At 31.6% G+C, this 23,876-nt stretch overlaps 1 protein-coding gene across 2 annotated transcripts; it reads left to right on the forward strand.

Annotated features, from left to right (window-relative positions):
- Positions 1-12,126: 12,126 nt before the first annotated feature.
- Positions 12,127-14,223, forward strand: LOC110719207 (zinc finger protein CONSTANS-LIKE 6-like). 2 transcript variants are annotated; one of them, XM_021898116.1, is made up of 2 exons: positions 12,127-13,506; positions 13,678-14,223. In XM_021898116.1, exons 1-2 carry the CDS (start codon positions 12,439-12,441, stop codon positions 13,936-13,938), a joined length of 1,329 nt encoding a protein of 442 aa, XP_021753808.1. In that variant the 5' UTR covers positions 12,127-12,438; the 3' UTR covers positions 13,939-14,223. The 2 variants fall into 2 exon arrangements, with proteins under 2 accessions (XP_021753808.1, XP_021753804.1); XM_021898112.1 differs by having other exon boundaries at positions 12,140-13,506; positions 13,675-14,223.
- The last annotated feature ends 9,653 nt before the right edge of the window (positions 14,224-23,876 follow it).

The raw sequence follows: 23,876 nt of genomic DNA on the forward strand, positions 1-23,876 counted from the left end.
TTACACATCCTCGTGGCTTTCTAAACACCAAAACAAAAATTGTACGGAGTATGTCTAAGTTTTTCATAAGAAAAAAAAATAGAGGCAAAAAATATACATTGTTATCTTCGTATATTTTAAAATATAATACATGCTTAGGCCTTGTTTAATTCACATTGTTATCTGGTCTGATCTGATCTAATGTGGTGTAATCTGATCTTATTGTCTGATTTGACCAAACTTTGACCTTAAATGTACGATAATTTGCAAGGAAAAAGTTTTATCAGGTGGGATCTTATTAGATTCATAATAATGTGTAATTTATTAATATGTAATTTTCATAACTTTTTTTATACGAAATTAAAGATATTTGGCAATAAAAGATTGCACATAAAATGATGATTTGATCTAAACTTAATTTTTCTGATCTGATCTGAACTAAATTTAATTTATTTTTTTCTGAAATACGGAGTAAGTAAAAATAAGGTGAATTGAACAGGGCCTTACTCATGAGATAACCTATGAGCACTTAGAAAGTGATAATAGAGCTTCACCAGCTCACCGTTCACCAAACAAGACTTGGCCTATTATTTCAAAATTTTACCACATACAATCGTTTCGTATTATTTGTAATTTTGAGGTATTATTTGTAAGATATATATATATATACCAACCATAATTTAAAGACAAAATTCAAATAACATTACACAATTAACAATGAACATTATATCACAAACTAGGTTAGCTCCTGTGCCCTGTACGGTAATTTCCAATAAATAATTTTTGAAATTAACACTATATTGTAATTTCCAATAACTATTTTTAAAATTAACACTATATTAAAAAAAACAAAAAATTTACTTTCGTATGTTATATTCATATCAATTGAATATAATGGAACAACAAAATTTGGCAAGAAAAAATCACACTAATAATAATCAACATGTGCCGGTCTTGACAAGTTTTATTGAAGTATCCATAATTAATTGGAAAAATGGAAAAGAAAAATCCAACCTTTGCACTTTTTCCTCCTAAAAATCCAACCTTCATTTATTCCTCAAAGATCCAACCTTTATACCCCCCATTCATCTAAAGGTTCATTACTTGTTCATGACCGATTTTATAAGTTATAATGCCACGTGTTAGCTATCTATAGGTCAATTATTTTTTCAATTGTTAAAAAACAAAAATAATTAAAAAAAATTAAAAAAAAAAAAAAAATCAGATTTTTCGGCCACCATTCCTCACCACCTCCATTAAATCCGTCCACCATTCTTCACCACCCTCCATTAAATCCGGCCACCATTCCTCACCTCCTCCCTATCCGACCCTCCTTCCTTTTCCAGCCACCCTGCTTTTCCGGCCACAACCCGACCAATTAGGATGTTGTCGTACCCGCCCAACAATCCACACTAGCCCACACGCCTCTTCTTCCCCCCTGCAAAACCCCACTCATCACCTTCACCAACTTCTAGCCAACACCGCTACCTTCGCAACTCCCCTACGCCAATCCATCACACACACAACAACCAATTGCAGCGGCCACCAGTCACAACTCTTGTCAACCTATAAAATCGCACAATTATCACCACCCACTCCATAACCACCACTTCATCAACACCACCACATACACCACCACCTAATCTAATTTCACTAGAAGAACCCCCACCCCAAACCCACCTGCTCCGGCAGCTCCACGCCCATTCCAAAACCCCAAAATTCTTACCCCAAAAACCTGACTAAAGAATTCACTAGAAGAATCCCACCCCAAAAACCTCAGAATTCCCACCCATAATTGTGGATTTCGAGCCTAGACGGAGTTGGTGGTTTCGGTTCTGGGTTTGGGATCGTTGGGTGGGGTAAGTGGTGGTGGAAGAAGTGGTGGTGGCGGGGGTGAGGTTGGTGGTTTTAGTGTTTGAGGAGAGAGAAAGAAGAGGAGTGAGAAGGGAAAGTGAGAATAATTTTTTTAAAAAAAACTTTTTAACCTGTTTATCAGGTCACAAGTTAAATGGATCTGTTGGAGAAGAAGGAGTATAAAGGTTGGATTTTTGAGGAATAAAATGAAGGTTGGATTTTTAGGAGGAAAAAGTGCAAAGGTTGGATTTATCTTTTCCATTTTCCTTTAGTTAATTATAGTATAGTATTAATTGATTAGCTTAGCTTAGCTTCTATTAAGAAAATATATAATCTTATTGTAATAAACGTAGTACGTACTACGTACGTCATATATAATACGTACATATATAATACGTACATATATAATGTATGTCTTTCCTAAAACAAATACTCCATATGTCACAGATATGATAAGAGTATTATTTTTATTTTTTTTGCTTAATTTAAGTTCATAGTTCTGTCAATATTTTTTTTTTTGGAAAGACGCATCAAATCTTCTATTATACTTTATATACATACGTGTAAAGGATTTGATTTTTAAATAACTTTTTTCAAAAAAAAAAAAAAAAAAAAACACCAGGAGATGACACGTGTCATTGCTAGTGTGTCTTTCACTATATAGTTTTTTATAAAAGTACATTACACTAACAATCAAAGAACATGGACAATGTTCTTTTCACTCTTTTTCGGTGCACAAATATTCTTTTTACTTTAGGTTCATTACATTTTAATAGTATGTTCTTTTCACTACATTTGTATGTTCTTTACATTTGTATAATATGTTCTTTCCGCGAAACGTCGGTAGGATACAAGTTACAGACACCTGTACAAACCACACACTAATGATTTCAAATTATTTTAAATTTAAAATAAAATATGAGTAAACATGTTTAATTGTTTCAACTTTAGCTGATGGATTCTAACATGATTGGACTTTCTACTTTTAAGCTTCCTTACCTTTCCATTAAAAAATAAAGTGAAAAAGAATTAGGCTAAAGCATCGCTCAGCTATAGTGCAAAACCAACAATATGATCAACTAATCATCAAAGTTTAGCAAGATGACCACAATTAGTTGTACATCCTTGTAGTGGCAACGAGCAAGAAATAGATATGTCTAACATAGATCAATTAATCCTAGACTTCTTTGAAGTGTTACATAAATATAATCTCTATTTCAGAAATAATGGACACAATTAAACTTGAAATATTTGTTAAGGCAACATTTTGATCATTAATATATACTCTGTATGTAAATATCAGGGAAAAAAAATTGTATAATTCTTTTTTAATTTTTTTTTGATAATATTAGATTTTATATTAATACCTGCAATACATAATTAAAGAGGCAGAAAAAATATAGGGAACAATTATTTTTGTTGATAGTTTGTGGATTACAACTCTCGTAGATCTCTTGATTCCTCTCTCTAAAGGGCTAGGGTTTGATATTTGTTTATAGTACGGAGCTTTGTTAGTTTATTCCATACTATGGACCTACAATGTTTGGTAGTAGGGAGGAGATGGGGTCTCTGTGACTTATTCCATCTGAGCCTCCTTAAAACCTAGATTCGACCCTCTTTATATAGAGAGTCGTAAAGTAAAAGATAATAATTTACGAGATCCTGAAGATAATATCTTATATTTTTTTATATTATCTCTTTATTTACAAATATTTGACACCTAATAATTAACAAAATTTCGGTGTCAACAACCTATTTTATAACATTCTATATATAAGATACATTTGTTTTAAAGAAGTTAGTAAATTTGCTAGTTTGATACAATTAACGCTAGTATATGAACCCTGAATATGAGTATGTTCTGCAAAATATAGCTGTGAAGGTAGCTGTAGCTGTGGAGATAGCTATGAGTTGTGTATGTAGCTGTTAGCTGTGAAGATAAATAATTTAGATATAAGGGTTCGGTAAAGTAGCGGTTGACTAGCTGTTACATATAAAAATCAACATTTTATTTTTAAAATTATAGATTAAATTTTAAACAGCTACCTCTAATTTCAAAAGCTAATCTTTTTAACTTTTCATAAAAGCTACCCTAACCACTAATTTGCCAAACACTCACATTTTTTGTCAAGTAATGATTTGACTTGGTCAAACCACTAAAAGCTACTAAAAGCTACTCAAAAGCTAGCGCCGAACACGCTCATAAAAGAGTGTCGATAGTTTCGGGACAAGCAATGGGAGTCTGTCATCTTCAATTCTTCATTATGTGCTGCAATTACTAATTATCTTATAAAAAAAAACGACTGATGTTAGTGATGTACCTTCATAATTACTTAGTTAGACCAGTTCCCAATACTCCGTATTTTACAAAAACTTAGTGAAAATTAAGAATCTCAAATGGAACATATTCTTTCCAAAATTATAATGATCAACTGATCAAGGACTTTGCTCAAAGATTAGTGTTTTGTTCTTGTGTTACTATTTTTATAACATAAACTAGCTATTGCACATTTATAACTAAATATATAATATTCTAATGTTAGAGGGTTTATAATTTTGGGGTAAAAAGTAGTCTAATTTTCGAATAGGTTTCAATAAATTTACCCAAGTAGTATAAATAAGCGCTCGTTTACTTACGGTGGAGTGTCTCCCTATGATGGCCTGGTGTCGTTAGTGTTTGTTAGTTTAGTTGTTTATTTTTAGTTAAGGTTTATAAGGGCTTATAAAAAAAAGCAAATATCTTTTGCCTAATTATCAGTTTGTTGGCAAAGATTTGTTCTGGATTGCAACGGTTGTCAAATTCAAAAAAAATGTTTAAGCGAATCATATACGAGTAATAGTCATCTTACGGCTAAAACAAATTACTATAACACATCTTCGAAAAGGCTTCATATTTCAGCAATGTGTGCAAGGTATGTACTACAATGCAAGATTTTATCAACGATCGTAGCTTTATGAAAGAAACCTTAATTTAATTCTATTTTATTTATTAGTTAATTTAGATTTAATTTGTAGATGACAAATGTTTTTTTTATTAATAATTTCATTTTTGTTAAAAAAAAAAAAAACTATGATTGCCAATTTATTCTTTAGTTATAAATTCATAACAATATGACACCAAGTTAGTTTGGAAATACTAACAAAAGTACTCTATTTAACAATAAAAGCTAATAAAATAACTTGGAGATTAGATAGGATAAAATATAATGAAGCTAAATTTATAATAAGTGTCAAAGTATAGTTCACTACTTTTTTTTTTCCACTATGCTTTGGGCAATTCATCGGTTGGCTTATTTGTCTTTCCATTCTTTTTTCCTTGCAAGTTGTTGGTACTTTGAGATGCTTTTTAAGTAGTTTTAAATTATAATCCTATGCAATATTTAAGTAGTTTTAAAGTATGAAGATTCATAACGAATGGAAATCGGGAATAAATAATCTAAACAATAAATAAATAAAATTAAAATAGGAGTATGTTTTAATTATCATCAATCAATCAATAATTATGTACTAAAAGACACATCAGTAATGACACGTGTCATCTCCTGATGTGTCCTTAGTTTTTTTTTTTATTATTTTTCTTTGAACAAAAATTATACTATTTGAGATATAAATCTTTACATCTATTAACTATTACTAAAACAGAAAATTGTTGACATCATGCTTTCCTCAAATTGTATACGTGTCACTCTCTCATAAAAAAATTTCCTGGCTAATGTACTTATGATATCATATATATATATATTTTTGGTTTTTTTTAAGAATAGTTTTTTTTTAATCATTTCTATTTCAATCTTTGACAGTGTCAATATATAAATCAATAATTTTTTTGGTTGTAATTAAATAAAATTGATATTGAGCTAAAATATTTTAGGTAGCTATGACATTTTTTTTACAAAATTTTTGTAAGGTTTTCCTATTATTTATGTGTGTCTAAAATAAGGATCGTGCAAGCAACCTAGTTATGAAGTCATGTAATAATAATATGGATGTTTGTTATACAAAAATGAACTAACGTTGTCGTTAAATGTTACCATTGTTTTGCGTATTTCCAAGGTGCTTCAATTTATTCATTTATTTTTTTATTACATCGCTTCAACTTATTTATGTTACATGTATTTTTAATTTGTATTTCGAACTCTTAGTTATATAAATCCGTACAAACACTTTTGCATGCCCCCAATTTACAATAATTTTATTGTACATCGAACATCTTACGAAAAGTGACCTTTTTCGTACAAAAGTGACCCTTTTTATTTTACAAAAGTGACCCCTTTTTTTACACAAAAGTGACCCTTTTTTTTTTCACAAAGTGACTTTTTTTTTCACAAGAGTGACTCTTATTTAATAAAAGTGACCTTTTTTCTCACAAAAGTGACCTTTTTTTTCACAAAAGTGACCTTTTTTTTTTCACAAAAAGTGCCTTTTTTTTCACAAAAGTAATTAAGCTACATATGCAAAACAGAAAAACAGAGTATCAAAATCAACAAAGATAAACCCAAAATTAAAGATAACAATGTACGAAGTATAGTCTATGTGCAAAGAAAAGGAGTGGCATTTAGAATGCTACGTCTATAAGCAATTGATTCGTTCACATGGATCATCTTGGAAGAAATTCATGCACGGAAACCATTGGGGTGAACATAAAGGATTAGCTAAATTTGAAGCAACCTTGGCGAGAACAGGGATGAAAGTCTAGCATGAGGGGATGAAATCCGCCGGAGGGGAGGTTTGGGTTAAGGAATTGACAACAGCGGGGAGGTTTGGGGGTTATTGAGAGATTGGAGGAAGGTTTTTGGTTGGAGAGGGGGGTTTTTTTGGTGGTGATGGCGGAGGTAAAGGGGGAGGCGGAGGCGGCGGCGGGGGTTTAGCTGGAACAGGGGTTGACGTTTCACTCTCTCTCTCTAGCTCACTCTCTCTCATTATTCAGGTAAAGGTTGAGCTGATTTACAATATTGATATTGTACATCGGATTTTTTCTAATATTTGTGAAATCCGTAAGCATATGGTTTGATTACATCAGATTGACTTTCATTTTTATATTTTATTACTAAGTAATTTGTGATGAAAGATGCCGTATGTTTTTATGATCTAATTTATAATTATGTACGGGGAAATAATAAATAGAAACACTTTATTTCATTCTAATAATTTTTTCAATTCGTGCATCGCACAGTCTAATCTAGTATATATAACAATGATTACTTATGGAGTATAATAGAAGATTTGATGCATCCTTCCAAAAAACATTAAAAAAAAATCTTAACATAATTTGTGATATATGGAAGGATTTTTTTTTTTTTTTTTTTTTGGAAAGACATATTATGTACTACATTTATTACAGATCATATAGGAAGTATATATTTTTTTTTCTTGAAAAATACTTATTTTTAAAATATGAAATAGAACTATAGAAGTTATGAATTTTTACAATGAAATGTGAATATCAATTCAACCAATGATACTTTTGTTATTTACTTAAATAATTTATGATCAAAAATTAAATTAATCATCAATTAAATAATACTAAAACAGACACCAGGAATGACACGTGTCAATTCCCGGTGTAATTTTTCCCTAAAAAAATAAAAAAAAAAACCCTTCCTTTTTTTGCTAAAATCTTATTTGAGAAGTTTGGTATAATATAACTATCACAATACTATCTATCTATATATTATACTAAAAGACAAGCGCCTCAATGTGAGGATGACAAATGTCATTCTCTCATTGGCTTATCTTAAACATAAAATATATCTATATAATTAATGTTTACATGTTCAAGCATAGTTATTTTTGTTAAACTTCAAACAATAAAAGCAAGTTCTATACATGTATAAGATTTTCATAATTTCCTAACATAAATATTGATCTAATTTTTTTTATAATAAATATATACTTTCCAATACTACAAATAATCCATAAAGTCTTTCCAATCTTTATTTATAGTCAAGTTAAAGAGTAATAACTAATTTGAAGCAATATGATTAAAGTGGCATAATTAAGGAACCAAATATTTCGTATTTTGAAAGACTAATATTGTTTTTTTTTTTTTTTATGAAAATCAAATTTATAATCAAGTTAAAGAATAATAACTAATTTGAAGCAATATGATTAAAGTGACATAATTAAGGAAACAAATATTTCGTATTTTGAAAGGCTAATATATATTTTTTTTATGAAAATTAAATAAAATCGATAGAACTTAGTTTGACGTCAATTATGAAATCAATACAAACATTTAAAAAAAATCAGATGTACAATAAAATATTGTGCACCTATTATAAAAGCTACCCTGTAATGAATGAAAGTTACTTATGCTTTATTGATAAAAGTTACCCAAAATAGTCTACAAGTTATCCTAAATTGAATTCAAGTAATCGGTTGAATACAAAAGTTTTTGATAAAGATACAAAATAGTGTAAAAATTACTTTTATCGTTTGTTGTACACCTTGACAAATACTGAATGCTGAGCCGAAATGTTGTCTTGGAATAAAATACATAATCTTGAACAAAAATTTAATTTTAATCGGCCTTTCATTTTCTATACAATGTCTTTTACAATGACCTTTTGTTTTTCTTGCATTAAAAAAAAAAATAAAAAAAATTGAACCAATAACCAATCTAAACAAGAAGAATAAAAGTTAAATTGAATTAGACATTTGACGGAAAAAGGATAGATATAAAATGTATTATAACTATTACTCGTGTTTTAAATTGTAATATTCGTATTAACAATGCTATTACTTATGAATTTTTTTTTAGAAAAACTAACATTTTGATTTAAAAATAGTGCATTGCTCATGTACTATACCAGATATACAACAATCATGTGCAATAATTTATGTTATTTTATACATAATAATACTTTTAACTATAATAATATGTGTATATAATATAATATTTTTTATAATATAAAAAAGTAATATTTTATAACACGTGTCCTCCATACCAAGTGTTTGTTTGTTGGTGTAGTGGTGATTGTGACTACACTTGGTAGGGAGGACCTGTGTTTGCTCCCCTGCAACAACAATCGGAAGGGGATTGGAACCTAATAGCCTAGAACAGATCCTCAAATTTGGATTAGCCCAAAGGGTGAAGCGGATAGAACACCCAAAACTCAATGCATATATGACGGGAATTAACTTATCCAAAATCTATCTTATACAAAACTCCAAAGTCTAAATTTTTTTTCAAAATATAATAATAACATTTGTAAAGTTTTGTTAATATGAAAGATATAAACCTATCAAAATGTATCTATAGTTAAATTGTTTAATAACTTATATCGAATGCGTAGTTTTATTAAAATTATTTGCATGTAATCATTAAATGTGTTGGATGTTGTGTAGCTATGCAATGTCCAAAACTTTAGTTGAGTGACTTTGATTTAGTGATTGTACGGTAAAAAGATATTGACTTCGATCTTGAAACCTAATAGTCTAATAAATTCTAAATAGAAAAATTAAAACAAAAGGAAATGAAAATAGTAAATGGCTATAAATATTGAAATAAGCATAACCTTTTAAATCAATTTAGCGAATTCAAGAGACAATTTTAAGGCTTTTAAAATTAAATGGGGGAAAATATATGTAAAAAGAACATTTTTAGATATATAAATGTCCATGCACTATTATAAGAGTTTTGTTAACCATTTTATAATTAAGGTAGGGATAAATCTTAGTAATATATACTCTGTATATTTTATTTATATAAAATTATCAGTATCCATACCTATATACGAAGTATTTGTGTTGTATACTATATTTAATCAGCTGTTGGTTATATATATGACTATTATATAATATATAGTTTTTGGCACAATGCTTAACTTACGAAAATATATGTTCTGGTAGGTCAAATATAAGGTTATTATTGTGTCTATAGATTGAATGAGTGCGACGGGTAAATAAAACATGTATATATTAGATTGATTGTAGTTACTGATGCGAATGGTATGATAAGAAAATTTTAGTTTTTTCTCAACGGGAGATATAAATAAATTAGTCCACTTCTTATATAGCTATGTGGAGTATTATTCAATTATTTTTCAATTAATAAAATAACATTATAAAAAATTAAAAGAAATTCAAATAACATAAAATACTATTCAAATAACGTTCCTTTAACTTTTTTTTTTATTGACAATTAGTAACCAAGTCCTTTAATAGTAAATGAATTACCTTTGTTTTTATTTTTATTTTTCCTATGGGTTTAATAATTTGATTTATAAATCGTGCATCGCACGGGCACTATGCTAGTTTCAACTATTTTACACATATATTTTATAGTAAATATATTCCTTTTAGTTCCCGCAAAAAAAAAAAAAAAAATCCTAATAGTTATTACTCTCTGTTCTCCATAATTATTACTCTGTATGACAAATATTTAATACATCATAATTTTTTTTCATTTAAAATGATGAATCTATTAAATAATAGATTTATTATTATTATTATTATTATTATTATTATTATTAAATGGGAATTTTGATTTATTTTTTAGTACTTTAATTGGTTTCTCGCCTAATTCTAATACGAATAAACTAATAAAAAAAATGAAGGGAGTTTAATCATGCAAGATAATTGATTAAAATCTTTGTATTTGTATATCCAATACTTTCATATAGTACCATAATTTAAGGAAAAAATTGAATAAATATCAAAATTAGGTTATCATTCCTGCCCATTGTAAGTACATATATTATACAAAGTATAAAAAATTCTTTAAAGCTAATAGCTCAAAAAAAAAAATAAAAAAATAAAATAAAAATAGAGGGTATTTTGTGTCTATGAGCTTTGATGAAAATCCTCCCTACTCAATGAAAGCTTAATGTCGATGAAAATGTAACATATTATGATCATTTATCCTAGCTCTGCTTAATTGATTAACATATGATGATGAATCATAGCACAATGAGACACCAATTTGAATATTTTCCATTTAACATTCTAATACAAATATATGTTCCATTTAACTTTAAGCATGCATGTTTGGTGGAGATGCTAGAAACTGGCCTCTTGACTTTTGGAAAAAGTGTTCCACTATATTGTAAATCAAACCATCTCAACTCTAGTGACGGAGCCAGAATTTCTAAGTGAGGGAGGCCAAGATTATACTACGCATTACATTTACTTAAAAATAAAAAATAAAAAATTTATTATTTACAAGATTTGATCCCTTGACATTTGCATATTATCACATGAAAAAACCAACTTCTCTACACCAAAATTAATAACAATAAAGAGCAAATTTAATTAATATCTTGAGCCAAGGGGGAGGCCAAGCCCCCCCCCCCCAGCCCAGCCCAGCCCACCCCCCTGGCTTCGCCCCTGCTCAACTCATCAATCTTAAAATCATGGAATGCAAACATGTACTACTTTAATAGAGGGTTTTTCTATACCTAGTAATACATACGTGTTGATCTCTATTTAGATTTTTAAACCAACCTAAAATATATTCAAAGTGCTTGTTGCCTTAGCTTACTACCCCCTTCGTCTCAAAAAGTTCTTTGTTGAACGATAACTTTCTCATGAAAAAAGTAGATACTGAAAAAACTTTTAGAGAAAAGGGGAGTATATGATAAGAAATACAGAATAAAATTCAATTGTTTACTCATTGAATTGATAGGCAACATGCGGTGATAAAATGATATAACATTTTCAAGGCAACAACGACACTAAAGATTGTTATTTTCCTTAAAATCAAACTCTACTTGCATAGTAATAAACCTTCATTTGATGAACTAAACATCTTTGTATATCTATGACATACTTTATACCGTATAAAAACAAGGACGTAAGATCTCACACAATAGCAATTCGAATAAATAACAAAATCGGACAACCCAACTTGAACATAATGTAGCATTTGCAAATACTCAACTATACATCTTGCCAAAACACTGAAAACCAAACCAATGTGATGTGGGGAAGAAAAACAGTGGTAATAACAGTGGATAAAAGCACATAATTTGGGACCGCAAAGTGAAGGGACTCCATACTTGAGAAATACAAGTTTGCTTGGAAATTGACCATACCAACAAATTAGTCTTTTTCATAAATTTATCACAAAACATATAATATATGCCCACTTTTATTCATTATAATTGAAAGTGAGAGATTTTTTGGTTGAAATATCATAAAATCATATGCTCATCCTCATCAAAAGAAAAAACCCATTTTGGACCCACAAGAAATCCCTCTAATATAATTTCAACCAATGAGGGGCCTTGTTTAAGGATCAACTTTATAAGCTTAGCCAATTAGGTACAAGATAAGGCTATTTTTGGCTTTTGTTTGGTCCCCAAAAGTGTAATTTTCTCTCACATTCACCCGCCACCTCACTAGTTTTTGTAATCTAACTATTGCGCTTTTCAAACTGTAAAAAGCGCACATATAATTTGGTCCCTACTCTTTACTCCAAAAATAGCCCCTTAAACCCTCCTAAAAGTCTTGCAATTATTGTACACAACACTACCTTCCGCTCCTACTCACGCTATTTGTAGCACAACTACTATTGTTTCTTGTTCTTCCTAAGCTTTTAAAATTTGCATCTCGCACCGAACCCTCAAACACGAAAAAAAAAATATAATTATTAAAATTACGATCATGAGATCAGAGATGGTATCGGATAAAAAAATTGCCAACGCAGTCAGTGGAAAGACTGCGAGGGCGTGTGACTGCTGCATAAGAAAGCGAGCCCGATGGTATTGCCCAGCGGACGATGCTTTCTTGTGCCAATCATGTGATGGGACCGTCCACTCTGCCAACTTATTGGCTCGGAGGCACGAGCGAGTCCGTTTGAAAACGGCCTCGCTCAAGCGAGTACAACGGCTCGATTTGCCTTCGTGGCATCGTGGGTTAACCCGAAAACCTCGGACACCACGCCACGGGAAGCATCAATCGAAATTCGAGGAACGAAACCCGCTTCATGTAATCGTTCCGGAGCTCGGGATGGAGGAAACGACATCATCCCAAGACGGTGAATCGGAGGAGCAGCTTCTCTACCGTGTCCCCATTTACGATCCCTTCGTAACCGATTTCCGTTCCTCACCGACGGTCGATGACATTCGACCGTTGGAGCTCGAGGGAGGATCGGATGTATCAAAGAGCACGATTAGCAATTCGAAACAATCCCCTGATAATTACATGCCATCTGACATGGATCTTGAAGAATTTGCTGCTGATGTCGAGACCTTACTAGGAAAAGGTCTCGATGATGAATTATATGGGATTGAAGAGCTTGGATTATTAGATTGTAGTTCAAGCATTAATAATAACAATATCAATGAGAATTACATTGGTAAAATTGTAAAAGAAGAAGATGAATTATGCGATGAAGGAGAAATGATCAGGGGATATGAGATTGAGGCAGAGAGCAATAATGTAGTGATCAAAGAGCCTCTCGAGCTGAGCTTTGTTTACGACGAACACGATTTCGGTACGACTTGGGAAGACGAAGATGATCATAAAAAGAATATGATGATCGAGCCATCAGTTATAAATGAATCTTTTAAATTCGAAGAAAATGATGAAACAGAGAAAAATAAGACAAGTAACATTTTATTGAGGCTAGATTATGAAGCAATAAGTAACGCATGGGCTAGCTTAGGCTCCCCTTGGATTACCGGACAACGCCCCGAAATTAATCTCGACGATTGTTGGCCTCATTGCACGGTAAATTTTTCAAAATTTAATTCGCGCATTCTTAACAAACTTAGAATTAATGTACAACTAATTTTTATTTTGTACGCAATTACATTTATATTTTTTAGTGTGACCATCTAGTCTTATGGTGACGCGTGTTAGTGTTACACATTGTTAATGTTGTTTATGTTTTAACAGCAGGGAACATGTGGGCTAGATGGAAGTCGTCATCAAATATATGGAGAATATCAAATGGGGGGATTCGTAGGGAATGGAGGAGTCGGGGATGGAGGAAGGGAGGCAAGAGTGTCGCGCTACAGAGAGAAGAGAAGGACAAGGTTGTTCTCAAAGAAAATAAGGTATGAAGTTAGGAAATTGAATGCAGAGAAGAGGCCAAGAATGAAAGGAAGGTTTGTTAAGAGGTCTTCCTTTGCAGCAGCTAATGCAGCCTTTCCTAAGTAGTTCAATATTTTGTTTATATTAGGAAATTTATATAAATGCAAACTTTGTAATTTTGGTTACACTAAAATTATATGGCCATTTTTTTTGTACACTATAGGAATGTAACTATGTAAGTACGAGAGGGACTTTGTATTAGAAGAGAGTCTCGTAATAACTCGATAAGTTTTAGGTTCGAGCTCGAATTAAATTCGAGTAGTATCATACACATTGCTGTTTTGTGTATGGGAGTTGTAGTTGTTAAATGTTAATGTAACAACCGATAAATTCATGAGAAAATTTAAACCATTGAAATTCACATAGGTCAGCTCTAAAGCTGAAATATGTTTATATTGTACTCATTTCGTGCAGAACACTCATTTGACTTAGGTAAAAATTCCATTTAAGGAGATTAAGGCTCCGTTTGTTTTAATCTCAGGTACTAAAACCGTGGGGAAATCATTTTCTTAAAAACGTTTTCCTTCAAAACAGAGGCTTAAACCATTGTAAGTATAATTGTTACAAGCAGAAGCGAGAAATTTCAATCCATTGCATTTTTTTTAAGAAATCAATCCATTGCAATTTGACTCAGGTCAGCAACTCAGCATCTTAAATTCTTAATTAGTACTCCCTTCGTCTTCAAAACTTCACCCTTTTGATTTTGCAGTTATTAAGAAACTTAAATAAAAAGAAATAAAAATATATTGGAAAGATAAATTTAAATGGGGTTTGTAAAAAAATAGATAGATAAATTATTAAAAATACATGAAAAAACAAAATTTTATATAGGAAAGCTAATTTTGCACAAATATTATTGTAAATTGATGTATATTTTAATGCAAATGAATATATATTGGGACTAAAATTAGATCAAAAGGATCAAAGTTTTGGAGACAAAGGGAGTATTTGTACGTTCATTTAATTTAGAGCAGCGTTATATTATTGTCTTAATCACTCACATAGTCACATGTGATTAAAATTTCATCTTGTACAAAAGAAATTAAATTTGATAACTGTTGCCTCTTTTCGTTTTCTCACTTTCCAGTATGTGGGATAAGTAATTAAATAAGGAGTTTGATGAAACATACTCTCATAATCTGTATTTAGAATGCCTTTTTGGATTAACTTCAAATGTCTTAGGACATGTTCACTTTATAATTATTATTTTTGTTTAACTAAAATTATACTAGATTAACCTCGTGGATGCACAGTTTGTTTGAATTTTTTAAATTTTTTTTTTTGTATGTGCTAAAATTTATTACATATTTAGATAAAATTCCTATTATAAAAAGATACTATTTTATATCTAATTAATTAAAACTTAAAAATATCATTCGCCAATTTTGCTTGCGTGGCATTTGAATTATTTAATTGTAAAAGAAATTAATAATCTCTTATTTAATTGGCTACAACTAATATTTACAATTTAACATGGCGTGCTAAGAAAATTAGGTCATACGTGGCGCTAAGAAAATTAGATTTAATGAATTAAAATTATTTTTTCGGTTAAAACTTATTTTTTGGAAAATTTGCCAAGTGTAGCCATTTAAAATTCGTATTTTGCAAACTGCAACCATTTGAAAAAAAAAATTGTAATTGCAGCACAAAAGTTCTAATAAATTGTAAATTGCCATTCAATTCAATTTTTTCATCGATTTGTATGTCAAAAAATGTTTCCTCAAGGATTTAGGGGTTATTTTACCTCTTAAGACCCCTAATTGAGCTCGAAATTTACAAAAAATTAATATAAGTGCCTCGTTTTCAAGGTAAAAAAAAATAGTTGCTCATGAATCCTTACATTTTTATAAGCAAAATGAGGCACTTATATTATTTTTTTTTGTTAATTTTGAGCTTAATTCTGACCCATAAGTTCTAAAATAACCCCTTAGACCACGACGGAATATTTTTCTGCATGTAAATCGGTTAAAAAATTGAATTGGGTGGCAATTTACAATTTCTTAGTACTTTTGGGCTGCAGTTTGCAAAAAAAAAATTTAAATAACTATAATTTACAAAATACAAACTTTAAATGGTTGCAATTGATGACAAAATTGTTAAATATGGAAGAGAAAAAAAAAGAGACGAGGGAAGATTGTTACGTTGTATTTCATATTCCATCTAGTACGGGATATATATAATGTACATTACCTAGGGTTCCATCAATGGATAAGACAAAAAATACCCAACTAACTCTAGAATATTCTAGATTGTACATGGGATAATAGTCATCGATATTTAGATATTATCATAACACTCCCCTTTGGATGACTATATATTGAATAAAACAATAACTAACATTTACTACAAAATCCGTACAAATAATACACTATAATGCGCATAATATGCTGCCTCGTTAAAAACCTTACCAGGAAAACCCAGTGGGAAAAAAAAAAACCATGGTTAAGAAAAAAAGAGTGCAGTGCGCATTAACTCCCCCTTATGACTACATCACTTGAGATCTTTAAGACGACGCAATCCAATGCCGTAAGCTAACTTTTTGAATGTTGTTGTCGGAAGAGCCTTAGTAAATAAGTCTGCTAAATCTCACTTGAACGAATCTGCAATACATTTATATCTCCATTCTTCTGAAGATCTTGAGAGAAGAAAAATTTGGGTAAGATGTGCTTTGTTCTGTCGCCTTTTTTTACGAATCCTTCCTTAAGTTGAGCAATACAAACAGCGTTATCCTCATATAAAGTTGTTGGTGCCTCTTTCCCAGATGATAAATCACAAACTTCTTTTATATGTTGAACTACCGACCTTAACCATACACATTCATGACTAGCCTCGTGAATTGCTAAAATCTCAGAATGATTGGAAGAAGTAGCTGCAATGGTTTGTTTCATGGAACGCCAAGAAATGGCAGTACCACCATATGTGAACACATATCCAGTTTGTGACCGACCATTATGAGGATCAGATAAATAACCTGCATCTGCAAAACCAATCAAATTTTCTTTGGACAACTTTGGAAAAAATAAACCCATATCCTTCGTACCTTGAAGGTAACGAAGTAAATGTTTAATCCCATTCCAATGCCTTCAGGTTGGACATGAACTAAACCTTGCTAATAAATTAACTGAAAATGATATGTCAGGTCGTGTATGATTTGCAAGGAACATTAGTGCTCCAATTGCACTAAGATACGGTACTTCAGGACCAAGAATTTCTTCATCATTTTCCCGAGGTCGGAATGGATCTTTCTCTACTTCAAGTGATCTTACAACCATAGGGCTGCTCAATGGATGTGCTGTATCCAAAGAAAATCTTTTAAGAACCTTTTCTATGTATGTTAATTGATGCACAAGGATTCCATTCTCTAGGTGCTCTATTTGTAACCCCAAGCATAATTTTGTCTTTCCTAGATCTTTCATTTCGAACTCTTTCTTTAAATAATTGATAGTCACTGAAATCTCTTCAGGAGTTCCAATGATATTCAAATCATCAACATACACTGCAATTATAACAAATCCTAATCCAAATTTCTTTATAAAAATACATGGGCTGATAGGATCATTCTTATAACCTTTTTTCAACAAATACTCACTTAGACGGTTATACCACATACGCCCAGATTGTTTCAATCCATAAAGAGATTTGTTTAATTTGATACAGAAATGTTCTCTAGAACTAGATTTTGCTGCTTCTGGCAGTTTGAATCCTTCTGGGAGATTCATGTAAATGTCATTATCCAGTGGGCCATATAAATAAGATGTGACTACATCCATCAAACGTAAGTCAAGTCCTTCTCTTATTGCCAGACTAATAAAAAATCTAAAAGTAGTTGCATCCACCACAGGAGAATATGTCTCCTCATAATCAATACCAGGTCTTTGTGAGAATCCTTGTGCAACTAAGCGTGCCTTATATCTTACAAATTCACCCTTTTCATTTCACTTTCGCACAAAGACCCATTTATATCCCACTGGCTTTACACCTTCAGGTGTACGGACTACAGGTCCGAATACTTCTCTTTTTCCAAGAGATTTTAATTCTGCTTCAATTGCTTCTTTCCATTTTGGCCAATCATTTCTTTGTCTACATTCTTCAATGGATTTTCGGTTCATGATCCTCATTATTATCCATAACATCTAATGCTACATTGCATGCAAAAACATCATCGACGTCGATTTGATTTTGGTTCCATGTAATTCCAGACATGATATAATTTATTGAAATTTCTTCATTATCAGGTACCTGAATTTCTTCTTGTATCATGTCTAAAGTCTCTTCTGGAGATCCTTCGGAAATTGTTTCTTCAATTTGACCATCATCAATCAATGCTTCTTTTCTTTTTCGAGGATTCTTATCTTTGGAACCTATTGGTCTTCCACGTTTCTGACGTGGTTTAGACTCATTAGCAAATTTATTTTGTCCTTCCGGGACAACTATTTTAAATGGAGCATTTACAGCTGGAATATGTGACTTGGTCACTCTTTTTGGGTCAGCAAACGGTTCTGGCAATTGATTCGCTAAACTTTGTAAATGAATTATCTTCTGAACTTCCAGTTCACATTGTTTAGTTCGAGGATCAAGATAGGATAATGATAATTCATTCCATTTAATTTCCTTTTCCAGCTCTCTCTTTTCTCCCCCTAATGTTGGGAAAAGTGACTCGTTAAAATGACAATCTGCAAAACGAGCCGTAAATAAATCCCCTGTTGTAGGCTCAAGATATTTAATTATTGACGGGGATTCAAACCCAACATATATCCCAAACCTCCTTTGAGGACCCATCTTAGAGCGTTGTGGTGGAGATATTGGAACATAAACCGCACATCCAAAAATTCTTAGATGGGAAATATTTGGTTCCTGACCATAAACCAATTGTAATGGGGAGAACTTGTTGGCCTAATGCGAATTAGTGCTGCTGCATGTAATATAGCATGTCCCCAAGCAGAAATTAGGAGATTGGATTTCATAAGCAATGGTCTAGCAATTAACTGAATACGCTTTATTAATGACTCTTCCAGACCGTTTTGTGTATGAACATGTGCTACAGGATGTTCAAAATTTATCCCAATGGACATGCAATAATCATTATAAGCTTGAGATGTAAATTCACCATCATTATCAAGCTGAATAGTCTTAATGGGAGTATCTGGAAATTGTGCCTGTAACTTAATCAATTGGGCAAGTAATCTCGCAAACGCCAGGCTACGAGTTGATAACAAAGACACATGTGACCATCTAGTTGATGCATCAATTAAAACCATAAAATATCTAAATGGTCCACATGGGGGATGTATGGGCCCACAAATATCTCCTTGTATACGTTCCAGAAAACTAATTGATTCAAAATTAATTTTAGCTGGTGATGGACGAATAATAAACTTGCCTTCTGAGCAAGCAGCACATGAAAAATTATTATGAAGAATCTGTTGGCTCTTCAAAGAATGTCCACATGAATTCGTAATTATTTTTCGCATCATTATTGAACCGGGATGGCCTAACCGGTCATGCCAAACAACAAAATTATTAGTAAACTTCTGGTTTACTATAGCATGAGCTTCAATAGCATTGATTTTTGTGTAGTATAAACCACTGGAGAATGTAGGTAGTTTCTCCAAAACATGTTTTGAGCCTTGAGTTATATTTGTGATTTGAAGGAATTCGTTATTTTGTTCATTGATTGTCTCAATATGATAACCATTGTTGCGAATATCCTTAAAACTTAATAAATTTCTTTGAGACAATGGGGAGTATAAAGCATCAATTATTTTAATTTCAATTCCCCAAGGCAATTTTATAGTGGCTCTTCCGGAGCCATCAATGATATTTTTACTACCCGATATGGTACTTACATTAATCCTTTTCATCATCAAATGAGAGAAATATTTTTTATTTTTAAGTATTGTATGTTTAGTTGCACTGTCAGCAAGACATAATTCTTCACCATTCATAGCAAATTGAACTTGAGTAATATCCATGTTCTTCATGAAATAAAATACATGTCAAAATATTAAGCATAAAAATAAAGATGATAAAACAAATAAATCAATAAAAACACTCAAATAGTTCATAAATTTATAAAGCAAAAATCCTTATTACAACGAATTAGCAAACATAAGTCTAATACTTAAAACTGACGTAAAACACTATAATTTTAATTATTCCCTTCTGGGACAGTGAAGAAACCAGCAACTTCTAAATGAGTTGTACTGCCAAAATCAAAATTATTCCCTTCCGGGGAAGTAAGGAAATCAGCAACATCAAATTGATTGGCATTGCCAAAATCAAAATCACCTTCACCATCTTCAAGAACAAGGTTTGCCTCAACTTTCTTTCCTTTCTTCAATGATTCTTGGTAAAGTTCAATAAGATGCTTTGGAGTTCTACAAACCCGAGACCAATGACCTTTTCCTCCACAACGGTAACATATATTGTTATCACTTTTCTCTTTTTCATCCCTACGTTCCCACTTCTGGTGGGAATGTGAGTTTGTGAAATGACCTCCACGACCTCTACCATATCCACGTCCACGACCCCGGCCGCGCCATTGGCCACGACACGACCTTTACCTCGACCACTACTGCTGGAATGGTCTCTGTTTTTAGTTTCTTTCCCGTTATGGGTTGTCACATTCGCTTCAGGGAATGGAGTAGAGCTAGTAGGACGTGATTCATGATTTTTCATTAACAACTCGTTATTTTGCTCAGCCACAAGAAGACAAGATATAATTCAGAATATTTTTAAAACCTTTTTCTCTATATTGTGTCTGCAGGACAATATTATTAGCATGGAAAGTGGAGTATGTCTTTTCAAGCATTTCTGCATCAGTAATATTTTCTCCACATAATTTCAGTTGAGAAGTTATTTTAAATATAGCTGAGTTATATTCACTAACAGATTTAAAATCTTGCAATCTCAAATTCAACCATTCATAACGAGCTCTAGGGAGTATCACTGTTTTTTGGTGGTCATACCTTTCCTTTAGATTACTCCAAAAGATTTGTGGGACTTTCACAGTTAAATATTCATTTTTGAGCCCTTCATGGAGGTGATGGCGAAGAAAAATCATGGCTTTATCCTTATCTTGAGGTTTTGCCTTATTAGCCTCTTTTATTCTTTCACCAAGCCCTTTAGCATCTAGGTGTATTTCAGCATCTAACACCCATGATAAATAATTCTTTCCGGTAATATCAAGGGCCACAAATTCGAGCTTGGCAAGGTTCGACATTTTTCACTATACAAAATAATATTAAAAGATAAGTATATATAAATAGTATCCAAAATATGTACTAAACGTTATAATCATGCATAAATAAACCTGATACAAGTCATGCATAAATAAGAACGAAATAGAAGATGAGAACATTAGCATGGAGAAAAATAAAAATGGAACCTTAAATTATATATCATGCTCTGTATTCGTTATATATGTTGATATTCCAATAAATAAGCATCAAAAGTAGATAAATGTTAAATTATAATTGTTATGGGCTACGATCATACTTACATGATAATAATAATATGGGATTCTAGATAAATGTTTGGTAATCTTACTCAGTTGACTAGCAATGGTGCTGATAACGTGTTAAATATGGAAGAGAAAATAAAGAGAGATGAGGGAAGATTGTTACGTTGTATTTCATATTCCATCTAGTACGGGATATACATAATGTACATTACCTAGGGTTCTGTAGGGAATATTTCAAGCGTTAATCCCCTAGCTTGAACCCCACTGTAGTCATACACTAAAGTACGGATGGCGTCCAAAGGGAAAGAAGATAGAGCAAAAGAGTCGCCAACAAGTTTTAGGAACTTGTAAAACGTTCACAGGGTGAAGGTTACACCCCTTAACGATCCAAGAGATCGTCAACTCCATAAGGTCTTGAACCAAATAGGGTTCGGGGATGATGGTACAAATCCAACCTAAAAGAGATTGAACCTGCCCTAATAATAGGCCTCTACTTTATTCTGATCGTATTCATGTGCGCTTTCTGACCTAACATACAATCAATAGGATTAACCCTAAACCTGTTTATCTATGTTGGTTGAATATTAATGCACAAATAAATCTATTATTGGCGATCACTTGAATTATAATCAAATTAAACCTAAACAAGGTTATTAATATCTTATTAAGCGTGATTACAAGCACAAATTCCCTTTAAACATGCATAAAAGGTGTGATCAAGCAATAAAAATAAATATCAAGCAACATAATAATAAAAATAATAAACAAAATAATAATTATAATCATAATAACAATCATGATAATCATAATCATAATAATCATGTTAAATCATAATATTAGCAAGATCCTAGGCATGATACTAACAAGATTAATAACAAACTCTAGCATGTCACTAAGCAATAAAGATCAAAACTTTAACCCTAACATGATACTAACAATCATAAATATTAGGAAGAACATAGAAGGCATCATTACAATCATATTTAATTTAAGGAACTTATTCTTTACCCTAAACATGATACTAGGAATGTCATAATAACATCATAATACCAATAAAAACCATTAAAGCACTTACTTTGATGCCTCGTACCTCTTTCTAATAACAAAATACACGCATTAGTAACTTCAAGGAAAATAATAAACAAAAATTAAATTAAATAATTGAAAGAGATATTTGGGACCAAACCCTCAGAAATTAAATCTTTCACGTCTAGGGCGAAGGCAACTTCGAATATGGCTAGGTGTGTCTAGATCTAATGAATGCGGAATTTTGTATTTAAGAGAAGCTGGTTTAGAAAAGAGAGAGAATGAGAAATGGTAGATTGTAGATGAAAACTGATGATTGTTGACGAATGAAAACGGAGTTTTTACAACGCTATTTATAAAGAAAATCAGCCAAAAGATAAAATATCAAAACAGAGTTCTGGCGCAGATAAGAATTAATTAGCGCCAACGCTGGATATTGGTGCCAGACGCCAACATCAGCGCCAGGCGCCAATGCTAGCGCCAGGCGCCAAGCGTAGCGCCAGGCGCTACAGATGGCGTTTGACGCTGATTCAGAAATTCAAGCGTTTTCTTAAAATCAGATAAAAATTGCCGTACAGGAGGATAAAATCGTATTTTCCTCAAAATGTTCTTTGATTCTAATTAAAACTCTGAAAAGTCAACAAAAGTCAATTTATCAATGCTAATTGAATTAGGAATGAAAAGAACCTTCTAGAAGAATCTAGAAGACTAAAACCATTCCTAATTGCATTAGGAATGATAAATCTATATTAGGCCCTCCCTAGATCATTGGGCCGCATATAAGGCTCAAACCGGGCCCAGTTCAGTAAATTGGCCATAACTTCCTCAATATTCATTGAAATTGGGCTTATAATATATCGTTGGAAAGCTCTTGTCAAGCCCCATCCAACTACACTACTATTGGACCATATCATGGACCAACCAAACTGGATTGACTGTTTTCTTAAAACAAGTTTTCAAAAACAGAGAGAAGAGAAAAGAAATTAAAACTATCCGCAACACTAAACTTTCCACACTTTCACTTCATTCGATTATGATTCGATGTGAAAGGACTCATCACCGAGTTTGGTTTTGGGGAGACACAAATGGGTGTCTACAGGTTCCATCAATGGATAAGATCAAATACCCAACTCTAGAATATTCTAGATTGTACATGGGATAATAGTCATCCATATTTAGATATTATCATAACAAAAAATTCCTTTTTTTTTTACAGACTCTTTACTATATTTGTTCATTAAAGTTACTAATTTTCATTGATTAAAACTTATTTTTTGTGAAACAAATAACTTATATTTTTGCTAAACTAAAATTACTCCCCCCCTATTCCATTTTTTACATTCCTACTTTTCTTTTTGGGTATTTCAAAATTACATTCCCATTTTCCTTTTTTAGTAAGTAATTTTTTTTACTAAATATACCAAATTTTCCCTATTTTTCTGTTTTCTCACTAAAAAATTCAGAATTCATGTGCATCAATTTAGATGAATATAATTGATCCTTTTTTTTTCCACCA

Source organism: Chenopodium quinoa, unplaced genomic scaffold, assembly GCF_001683475.1.
Source record: "Chenopodium quinoa cultivar QQ74 unplaced genomic scaffold, ASM168347v1, whole genome shotgun sequence".
In the NCBI taxonomy this organism is placed as follows: Eukaryota; Viridiplantae; Streptophyta; class Magnoliopsida; order Caryophyllales; family Amaranthaceae; genus Chenopodium; species Chenopodium quinoa.

What these genes read in the sequence shown, in the direction of transcription:
- LOC110719207 (XM_021898112.1), top strand. Translation starts at nt 12,439, where the DNA reads ATGAGATCAGAGATGGTATCGGATAAAAAAATTGCCAACGCAGTCAGT. An exon ending in ATTGTTGGCCTCATTGCACG is followed by an intron (nt 13,507 to 13,674) that starts GTAAATTTTTCA and finishes ATGTTTTAACAG; the next exon opens with CAGGGAACATGTGGGCTAGA.